Source organism: Struthio camelus, chromosome 30, assembly GCF_040807025.1.
Source record: "Struthio camelus isolate bStrCam1 chromosome 30, bStrCam1.hap1, whole genome shotgun sequence".
In the NCBI taxonomy this organism is placed as follows: Eukaryota; Metazoa; Chordata; class Aves; order Struthioniformes; family Struthionidae; genus Struthio; species Struthio camelus.
The window spans coordinates 2,900,466-2,911,378 of NC_090971.1; the positions used below are offsets into that span (position 1 = coordinate 2,900,466).

Here is a 10,913-nt window from a genome sequence, read left to right on the forward strand (position 1 = left end):
GGGGCGGAGAGGAAGAGGGGAAGGAGAAAGAAGACATGTTCAAGGCCCAGTTTATATGGCATATACTGCCTCTAGCAGACTTCTGGCATGCGTGCCATCTCTGCTTTATTCAATCCTTCACTATACATTGATTTTGGAAAAGGAAATTCAGTAATTAGTTATGTCTTTAAAGTAACATCAGCAGGCCCCAGTCAAGCTCAGGGTTCCTTTTTGCAAGGTATGGTGGAATTCAACAAAAAAGCATTGTGCTAAACCAAAGAAAGCAAGCAACAGGCAGCTTACACCAATTAACGATGATTTTCCACCTCTGTGCCCTCCTGTCCCACTCATTCATCCAGTAGAAGGAGAAATGTTGCAATTACCTTTCGATATTTCTCTGACACACCCCTGTTCCTGAGATCTGTCATCAGCCCTGGCAGGCTATTGCTGCTGTGCCGCTCGTAGTGCAGGGCGTAAAGCATCACTAGCCGGGTGGCATCAAATTCTGTCACCTTGGGATTCTGCAGGAGGCGCCGCACATTCTGAAACAAGGTAGAAGGTAGTATTAATGGAGAGGACTTCAGAGCACGTTAAACCTCCAGCTCTGGAGCAATAGTACAGGCTAATATCAAGCCCACTGCCTAGCAACAAAATTGCATACAGGAGAAATGCAAGAGAATTAAATTGTGTCATAAGCACAGCAACAGAGTCTAGCTTCTTATGTGCCCTACGACTGGATTTATTAGAGTACAATGGACTACAAATTGCTTTTGGGTCTCTTCGTGAAGTTGGGAATTCATAAACCCAACTCTGTTGTCCATTCCTAACTCTCCATAACGTGCATATGCTAAGCTGGGCCCATCCTGCAGCCTCTCCTGATTGGGGGCATCAGCAGACAGTTGTAGGAAGTTTTAACCTCTACTCTTCCCTTTTGAACCTGGGCAGAGCTGGAACTGGCCCTCAGGTCCCAATGTTATACTGACTGCCAAGAAAAAAGAGCTAGCAAAATTACCCATATATATATTTTTTTCTTTAGAAAAGGTGTTGGGCAGAAGCAGCAAAGTCTCAGATAATGCTTGGACATGAGAAGTGGAGGAGCAAGTATCAAGGGATTAAAGCTTGAGAAGGAAAAGAGAGATTACTGCACTGGAAGTAAAGAAAGCAAGCTACAGTTATTTATTTCTAATATGCAGATCATTACTTTTGCTGGTGAAGAGACCATGATACCATTGTAATTATAAAGGGTCCATCCTCCAAAAGAGTCTGCCTATTACAGTACAGACCGTTTCCAGAAAAGTTTCAGAATCCCTGATACAGGCCATTTACCCTCCAGGGATTTTAGGCAGGATATAATTGCCTGTCTAATTTGACAATTGGCCATATAAGTGCTACTCTCTGTCATTACAACAGAAAGCACTTTTTTCCTCGCTGCTACCTCTCAGTCATTATGTAGAGTCATACAGTTGAGATAATGGAGTTAACAGAACAAACACTAGAGCCAAGTTGGTAGCTTAGGTGAGCAATGGGAGTAATAAGCTTCTTCACTCTGTGCTTTGAGATGGATCTCAAAGAACAGGCATCAACTACTGAATGTGTTTGCAGACATCTGGTTAGGGCTGGACATATGCTTTAGGACAAACGCAAGGGAGCAGAGGAGCTGCCAGTTTTACAGTTGGAGGCAGAAAACATGGCAGTTCCAAGAAAGGGCAGGATTTTTTCCACTCTGTAAATGTACATGACCTTCAAGCACTCCACAAAATCCCAGGGTGTCTTTGCAAGATTCTCCCACCTTCCCAATACAGATAGGCTACATGGAAACACTCAGCGATGAAACATGTTGTGAAACAGTTGCTCTGTACCAAGCTGATCCAGCTGTATCTGCTGTAACTTGTATGGCTGATGCAGACTAGTCATGAAAAATACAGGGCAAAAACCCTGGCTTTGAGGGGGTCAGCAGGAGTTTTACCACGGACTTTGGTAAAGTTAGGACTTCACCTGTAAGGACAGGGACAGAGTCCCACAGAGATGCTGCTTGCAAGATTTTCAATCCTGTGCTAGCATTACAGTGGCAATGCCTATATAAGCTGGAAGCGAGTAAAACAGAAAAGCTATTGTCCATCTAAGGAGATGGGATTCAAAACCTCCCATTCATCTCTCAGGGCTCATGTACAACATCAGGATTAATAAGAGACCAGGAAAAGAATAACCAAAATGTACTGTACTCAGGGGCCCTAGGCCACCAAAGAAATTGACAATTACTGAAGTCACATCAATAGGAGAACAATTCTGCCTTTATTTCGTGCACTGGCTTATTCTTCATTGCTTCTGTGGCCTTTCCCCTTCACTACCATTAGGAGCCTGCAAGAGGGAACAGCCTGCGGCAGTGCAGCTATGCAGATACTGATCTTTCATGTAGCAAGATACCAGTCCCCTAGTTTTGCATTTATTTTCTAGCTGCTACATGTTTTCCAGTCGGTCTCCGTTGTTAGAAATACAATACAGCCCTTTAGGCATGTGGCTGTAAGCAAACTGCAAGCAGCTTTTGTGCTGAAGAACTGCAGAAATACCTAGTTAGTGCAGACTAAGATCTGAATTCACATCAAGGCAAAATCTAGTAACAACCTAGCCATAACAAACAGTAGGGATCTCAGAGGCGGCTGACCTGCCTGTATCTCTGTCCTGTTTCCAGCTCTGCCATTTATTCTTTTAACTGTAGAGCTCATAATGCAACTGCATCATCATTGGAAGTTCAAGTCATGCTCTTCTTCAGTGAATCCAAGATAACTTCATAAAGCCAGAAAAAAAGACCAACATTTTCCCAAATGGTCTCCAATGTCAAGCACCCAAGTTTCAACACTCGTGTTCTGTGCTAAGTCTTTAGCAGAATCTCTGCCTGTCACATCACAGATAACAGATCACAGCACACATATGATGGGCTGACAGTGAGATTAGAAGTCCAATATTTGACTTTTCATCTGCACAAGCTTGATCTAGAAATAATGACAGGGCAAGGGAACCTCAGGGGCTGTCTTCAGCAAATGCATTTTATGCCCACTTAGTCATCTAAATTCTACCAAATATAAGCTTTTGAACCATTCCTGAGCTCACATATCTATATAGCTGCAATGACTTCAGCAGGCCTATACTGATTCACTTCAGCTCAGGATCTGGCAATAGATTACAATACTTGAAGAGCTAATATTAACACACAGCCACCCACTTGGAGCACAGAATAATACAGGCAAGGAAGAAATGTATTTCAAATCTGTGGAAGATGCTGTAGTCAAACTGCCTCTCGAGTATTTTGTAATGGGGTCCAATACAGGGTGTAGCCTCTACTTTAGCTATAAAAAATTAAGGAATTGTTTTTTAATACTGAGTTGCAGGTTGAACTCTGCCATAATACAGTCATTCTTCGCAATCCTGCTATACCCTCTGAATAGTCGGCAGCCATAATTCATCATTATTGACATACTGTCAGATACTAGGTCAGGTCATGGACTCCAACAAGCCATCACAGGGTCAAAACTTCAGTCTATACTCAGCTATAACAGAAGTCTCTTTTAGGCTTTTTGAGTCCTCTTTGCCAAAGAAATCCTTTATCTAAGAGGCTTTTCACTGTTTTTTTTCCACAGCCACCACCCGAAGGAACAGTCTGGTTTGGACAATTTCATGGATTCCATTTTTTCCCCTCCCCAACAAATACAACAAGCTTCTACACAGGGGTCCAAGTTTTGTTCTAGTGATGGCTGCACAGGCAGCTTGCCAGAAGCAACTGACTGCATATAATGAAGGAATGTTGTATTGTGAAATGTAAAGACAGACTTTGCAAAGATGCTTCTCAAGCCAGTAATTAACTATGATTCATCCCCATCTGAACTGAATGGGCAGGAGAAGAGTAATTCTAACATGCAGTGTCCCAACCCTGCAGGATATGTGCATGCAGAACTGATCTTCAGTATTAAGGGTTCATCAACAGGGGATTTTGCAGGATCACACCATCCAAAAACAGACAAAAAGGATCAAAGTTACGTTTTGAGCCTGAGGTACCTGGAGGGCGCTGGAATGGTCATTCTGACAGGCCAGTTCCTGCTCAACTTCAGACACCTCCAGCAGGTTCCGCTCACCAACCAGTCGAGAGAGCTCTCCCACTACTGTCACGTGCTTTGATACCGTGCCTGACATCTTCTTGAACTGAGGGTAATTCTCCACAAACGCCTGCAATGGAGAAACCAAATCAAACAGTTCTTTAAAACAAAAGCAAGAGACAACAAGAGCTAGCTTATGAAATTTATCACTAAGTTGCACACAGCCAACAATTTGCATCAATGAAAGCAAAACCAGGGCAGGTATACTGTTGATCAGGCACCTCTATCACATAGCTCCCACAGAAGCCCATAGGATTTCTCCAATTATAAAGAGATTTTTGGAAGGGATGCAATTTTTATTTACTCTTAAAACAAAAGGAAACAGCAAGCCTGCCCACAAACATTGCCATGAATCTTTAAATCTTGAGCACAGACTGAGTTAATGGCCTGCGCTCTGAGCTGCTGCCAAGTGATCCAGCTCAGATGTAGAGTCAGCACAGTCATGTTGGGTTAAGCTAAGTACTTAAACTAGAGCTTACTGATTCAATTGTTGGGCTTCTGGATTCCAGCAAGCTCTAAGCAGCAGCTCAGAGAGCAGTCAGAACAAGCAGGCTTGTAGACTACCCTGCCTATCAAAGTCTCTGTTCTTCAGTAAAGAAGGTGTCTTTCCCCTTAACTATGTAGAATGAACACAGTGCAGAAACGCGGTTCTTGCTCCACAGAGAGGCCTGAACCGTAGCACGGACTGTTAATGTACAGACAGTAGCGTTTTGCACTATCTTGCAGTGGACGAGCTTTAAGAAGTTATGCATATGTCATCTGTACCTTCATATCAGCTATGGATTCCAGTTTCTGCTGCTCCTTAGGTTTCCTCCTCTGGAAATCTTCCATAAGATTCTTGATGTTGCTGCCAATCTCTGCAAAGTTCAGGTACATGTTCTGCATGGAACAAAACAGGGATCTGAGAGAAAGCCGCTCTCATATGAGTCTTGATGTAACGGGAAAAAAGTGGTACTCTCTGTGCCCAAACACTGAAGTTCCATTGCACATCCTCTCCATGAGACCCCCAGCTTGAGCAAGCAGCTCTGGGGTAACTCCAGGATTTATTTAAAACTATAAAAGCACATGAATTCACCTCACATGCTGCTTGCATTACACTATTTTTCATCACCTGCATAAGCTATACAGTACAGCATCGCTCTGATGCTCCAAATCCTGGAAAGATTCTTTCTCAGTTATACAGTTCCATGGCAGAACCAAGAATTGAACTTGATCCTCAAATTCAGCTACTCAGGAAGATTCGCACCATAAGACGCAGACACCTACATTGGCATAGAACTCGTCGTTCTCGGCAGACAGAACCACTTCTCGGAGATCCTTGCTTATCCCAGGTACCCGAGAGAGGTCAATACGGTTGTTGTTAATCCCCAGCAATTCGTGAACCATAGCCTGGTATGTCCACTAACAAGGATGGTGAAAGAAACAAGCAAACGATGATTTCAGTAATAGAACAAACAACACTGAAAAATTAATGGGTCTCAGGCTGAACTCAAACAAAACCAGTTCACACTCCTCTAGCAACACATAGCGGATTCAAAGCGTGTCCCTCAACCTTTGCCAGAATGTTATAATAAGTATTACTTTGTTATAATCAGATGGGCATCCCATTGTGAGAACTGCGGTACAAACACACAGGAAAACTACCCCGATTCCAGAATGCTTACCTACATTCAAAAGACATGACTCTCTAAAAGAAGAGTAATGAGGATTAATATTCCTGTTCAAATAGTTCTATTTGCCACATTATCTCCCCCTCCTCTACCTGTGAAGTGGCACGTATTTTTGGCAGCAGAAAAATTCCAAAGTTCCACAGTTACAAACTGTACCATTTCTGACATGCTCCTGTGCTTCTTATGCAGCGGTAGGAGTGTGTGTTTCTGCACATCTGGGAGTTACTATATTTATCCTGGGAGGACTAATATTAATCTAGAGAGAAAAGTGAAAGCTGATCAGGGTGCTGACATGCCTGACACTCAATTTACGTTCAATTGAATCTCTTTTCTGGGTAGGAAATCTTCACACAGCAGATAATGTTTTTGGTGCACTGTGCTGTGTGCAGGCCTTAACTCCACACACCACCCTGAGCTGGGCTTCTGCTGTCAGATCATTCTACTATGCAAGTATCAGCACTGGCTACTACACCACTAGCATTACAAAAGCCCTGGCTGCTGTTCTGAGGTAGCTCAGCTGCAGCTCCAGCCATTACCTAATCACCAGACTGACTTGTGTCGGAGCATCCCCACAGAAATGGAAGGAGACAAATAACAGATTGTTTGATGCCAGAATCTGCAGTAGCTACAAGGCAGCAAAGAAAAAAATCACAGTATCTACGTCGTAAATACTTCCACCCATCGATAACAGAGAGAGAGAAATACATGAGTGCAAGGTCACTCAATAAATGTGTAAATGTGTTGCCAAACAGCTTTTACAAATAAACCCTTGAAAAGGACACTGCCAAAACACAAGGACTCTAAATGTTAAGTATATTTTACAGAAGTGTAGTAGCCTGATTTTCCAGGATGATGGCTATATCTGTCACTGAAGCCAGAACAATCCATGCTCAACAGTCTGAAAAGCAGGCCACAGATGAGAGAGGGATTTAAAAAAAAAAAAAAAAGAAAGGAGGGCTGTACTTTTTGCCTTTGAAATACAAACCATGCCCTGCCAGGGTGTGAACTCCAACTTGCTCCTACTGCCATATGGCTCTGTGCACTTCCAGAATCCACATTCCTATCTCCAGCCTGTTGCACAACTGTGAGATGATTCACCTGGTTCAGAAGTGGGGTGATAGCATCATCAGACCGGTCCAGAATAAGAAGTAAAGGAGGAACTTCAGTGCGCCGAAAGTCAAACAGCTCATACTCTTTAGTGATTACTTGCTGTTGAGAAAAGGAAAAAAAGCCACTCAATCTTATTTGTACCTGGGAAAAATTCCCTCTTTGTTGGGATTCAGGTGAACAAGAAGTAAAGAGCTGGTGAAAAATAAGTTGTGCTGCTATCTTGGTCTACTTTGCTAATGAAGAAATAATACCTGCTCTCAAAAGGCATTAGGTAATCTACTGAAATTTCTAATAATCCAGGAAATATGGGGCTTGATCTCTTTTACAGGCTGGGAGCAGGCCGAGACAAGGGATGTGACCTGCCTAAAGTCAAATAATCAGTAAGTGCAGACCAGGAATCTTCTGATGCTCAAATGCATCAATATTTAAAAAACTGAACACGATTTAAGTGCGCTGCCAAACTCTTTTCACATCACTGTAAGGTCTTACCATACCTTCACACATTCAGCAAGCCTCTTTGCTGACTCAGAGGAGAGCTGGTACCGAATCATGGGGCATTTCTTCAGAGACAAAAGCAGAGCAGTCAGCCCTTGAGTTGTTCTGGACAGCTGGGCCGGATCCCAGTTGCGACCCTAAAAGGAAAGTGTGCATCTAATATGGCTACACCATCCCCAAACACTTTCTTAGATAAAAGTCTTGTTTCTTTATAGGTAGACTGTAGTTTGACTGAAGGAGTAGGTACACCAAAGGCCACAATCCAGATTCCCCGATATACCCCTCCCTTTTTCAGGATCAGGTTTTAAGGATCAGCTACCCCCTTACGGACTGTAAACAGCAATCTGTCTGCTGGGCAACCCACCACGGTGCCCAGTTTGTTGTCGCTAGTGGCCTCTCTGTTAACCATAAAACAAGGCCCTGGAGGAGCATTAGCTTTTTTTCATACCTGGCAGCAGCCCAAGAGGTTGAGAGAAAAAACGTGTGGATTCACTGCAATGTAATCTCCATAGAACTCCTGCCAACAAGTGAAAGCAAATACAGTTAAGTGTCTTGCCAACCCTTATTCAGCCTACAAGTGTAAGCATTCCAACATCAGCAATATTCATGCTAAAATCCTAAGCAATGCACAGACCTGTTGACTCTGATCATTTCTCCTTCCTCCATGCCTAACCTCGCAAATCCCTACACTTCTGCTGACAACTCCACGGCCAATTTCTGCCATCCATTTTTTTCATATGTAGTTCTTTGTCAATAACACAGACAAATGCAGCAGCCTTGCTGAAACACAGATGCTAACTATACCAGCAGAAGCTCTGGCAACTGAAGGGCAAGCAGAAGCAGAGGACACATACAGTTTTCTTTCTTTTATTTTTTTAATCCCATGCGTACATTCCTCTTTGCTTCTACTCCTAGACTGTTGCACAATGTTTCTGCATACTGTTCCACATGGACCTTTCATAGCCACACCTGAATTAGTTAGCGTGTACATTTGCTTTGCTAGTGCTTTTGGATGGGAAGATCTATTTAAGGTATTCAAAATTCACCTGAACTTCTGCCACAACTTCCTGTTCATCAGCTTCAGCTAATGACTTGACATCACTCTTACTGATCACATTACTGAAATCTGAAAGAAAACAACAGTGAAATCAGGCTCTGAGAGTAACACGTAACACAAGAAAATCACAGAACAGTATGACCGGATTTTCCACTGGAACAGGAAGCACATTGCAGCAGAGACCATTTGACTTTACACCTGCAATTATTATGCCGGCATTATAATCTGGTTGTTACTTTACACAGATATTCTCAACTAATTCTCTCTCCAACTTGGTGCCTCTGGTGCTCATATCTAGTATATGACTGCAGCACAGGACCAACATGTGCCACTGAGAGAGACCATGAATTCCACATGCAGCAGGACACATCAGTATCAGCAAGGACAGCTCTCTCGTACCCTCTCCCTGACCTAACCTACGCCCAGTTAGGCAACACCATCTACAGCACTATTGTACTCGGTAGATTTATATGGGTAAAAGGTGGTACTAAATTGCTTAACACAATGACACCGACATCTCTGCTGAAGCTCTAGGCATTGTTGTGCTTATTTATATTAGGTCACCACCATCCTTTATAAACCTGTATCCCCTCACTCCCAAGGAGGCAGCTTTGCTCCTCCTGCACAGCATTCCTGCAGACCCACAATGACATCTAGAGGCCACTTAAGTTCACTTCCCAGAATCTTGCAGAACTGCGTGATGCCTTTCCTAGAGGACCAGACTTGAACACAAAACTAGCTATTCTGCTTAATTTCCAAAACTACATAATATTCTGTGGCATGAACTTGACAAGTGAGAAACACCTGCCTGTTATGCCGGATGTTAAAAGATGCTGGGTAGCAGGTTTAGTTCAACACTGGAATGTGAAGACTATTCTAATACTGACTCCAACATCATTTACCTTAAAGACCTGGGCCAGTCTCTCATCCTGTGCATCTCAGTTTTCCTTCTAGTAAAAGGCACTTTACCCCCAGCATTAGCCTTCCTTCATGTTCATGTTCAACATCATGTTTTCAGAAACAACCGTATGAGAGTAATACATACTTATGGTGTTCCTTTGTAAAAGAAGTTCCTTCAGTTTAATTATTTTATCTTATATATACATACCCTTTGCTAAAAGAATTTGACTGGTGATCACACACTTTCCACGTTGCTTAAATCAAGCTTGAGCGTATTATAATGGAACTGACATAACCTACTGATGAACTTCAAAAACATTTTAGTAAACGTCTCACACCAGCATTTTCCACCGATCATCCAATCGGTCCCTTGACTGGAAAGTCTAACTTATTGGACAAAATGGAACGCACTTACAAATAAAATAGATGCTGTACTTGGGCCTGCGCAGCTCCTGGATGAGGTACTCCACGTTCTCCTGGTAAAAGCAGAACCAGACAGAGCGGATTTACAGAGCGCTCCTGCCACGAAAGGAGCGATTGGACTCATCAAGTCCCCGTCCCGCGTTTTGACCTACGATTTCCCGTTACCTGTCCCGCTAAATAGTGCCACGCTAGTCGCAGCTGCAAAGGGCGGCCCGGAAGCGCTTGCGGGATGGAGGCCGTGGATACGCGCGAGCTGTCAGGGACGGGCAACCGGGGCGAGAAGCTGCGAAGCGCGTTACCTTGGTGGGCCGCAGAAAACAAATCGCTTTCAAGTGTTTCATGGTCTCCCTGTTGAAGGAGTCGATGCGCTCGAAGAGGTACACCTCCTTCTGCAGGATCTCGGACTGCGTGTACACCATGCTCACCACGCCGGTCTGCAGCGAGGCACAGGAGGCCGCGTTACAGCCGGCCCGGCCCGGCCCGGCTCGACGGCCGCTGCCCGGCCCCGGCCCGGCCCGCCGCCGCTCACCGTCTCCCGGTCCATCAGGAGGACCTTCATGCCCGGCCCGCTGTCCTCGATCATCTTGGACACGTACTGCTTCACGGCCAGCACCGCGTTCATCTCGGCTCGGCTTGGCCCGGTTCGGCTCGGCTCGGCACCGCCGCCCTCACGGCCCCCGCCCGCCGCCTCCCTGGGACTTGTAGTCCGCGAGCGGCGGGCGCCGCCGGGCAGCGCCAGCAGGAGCCGCGGCGGCGCCGGACTACAACTCCCGGCGTGCCGCGCGGCGCGGGCCGCGGCCGGGGCGGAGGGCAGCCTCGACCAGCCACCCCCCCCCCCCCCCCCGCCCGCAACCGCCCCCCGGTAACGGCTGCCGCGCGCCGCCCGCTGCCGGGGCCCAGGTGTGTGGGGAGCGGAGCCGCCTGCGGAGCGGCCCGCGGCCCCTCCCCGGGCTGGCAGCGGCGGGGGGGCTGAGGCGTCCTGGGGAGGAGGCAGTAACGTGAGACTAAACTAACCTCTCTTCTAGTGCCAGCTCCCCTTTCCAAAATGCCTTTGCTCGAAAAGCAAGGTGGGTGCTCAGCTTCCCAGCGTCGCCTCTGTGAGTCGTGCTTTACCGCAAAGGGGAAGGTAAA

The 10,913-nt window shown here is 45.4% G+C and overlaps 1 protein-coding gene across 3 annotated transcripts in view; it reads right to left on the bottom strand.

The window, feature by feature from the left end:
- The window catches only part of VPS45 (vacuolar protein sorting 45 homolog), a 28,398-nt gene extending 17,846 nt beyond the window's left edge, over window positions 1-10,552 (bottom strand). Inside the window, exons 1-11 of one of the 3 annotated variants that reach the window (XR_011136612.1) lie at window positions 10,312-10,511; window positions 10,082-10,216; window positions 9,775-9,835; window positions 8,449-8,528; window positions 7,851-7,919; window positions 7,402-7,539; window positions 6,896-7,006; window positions 5,394-5,528; window positions 4,893-5,006; window positions 4,030-4,197; window positions 363-521 (exon numbers count right to left, since the gene is read on the bottom strand). Coding sequence is in view for 2 of the 3 variants with exons in the window: in XM_068922159.1 (XP_068778260.1) it covers window positions 363-521; window positions 4,030-4,197; window positions 4,893-5,006; window positions 5,394-5,528; window positions 6,896-7,006; window positions 7,402-7,539; window positions 7,851-7,919; window positions 8,449-8,528; window positions 9,775-9,835; window positions 10,082-10,216; window positions 10,312-10,404 (1,263 nt within the window). In the remaining variant the exon portion in view is untranslated. Of the gene's footprint in view, window positions 1-362; window positions 522-4,029; window positions 4,198-4,892; window positions 5,007-5,393; window positions 5,529-6,895; window positions 7,007-7,401; window positions 7,540-7,850; window positions 7,920-8,448; window positions 8,529-9,774; window positions 9,836-10,081; window positions 10,217-10,311 lie in introns of all 3 variants that reach the window. The other 2 variants (XM_068922159.1, XM_068922160.1) reach the window with 2 other exon arrangements.
- Between the last annotated feature and the right edge of the window lie 361 nt (window positions 10,553-10,913).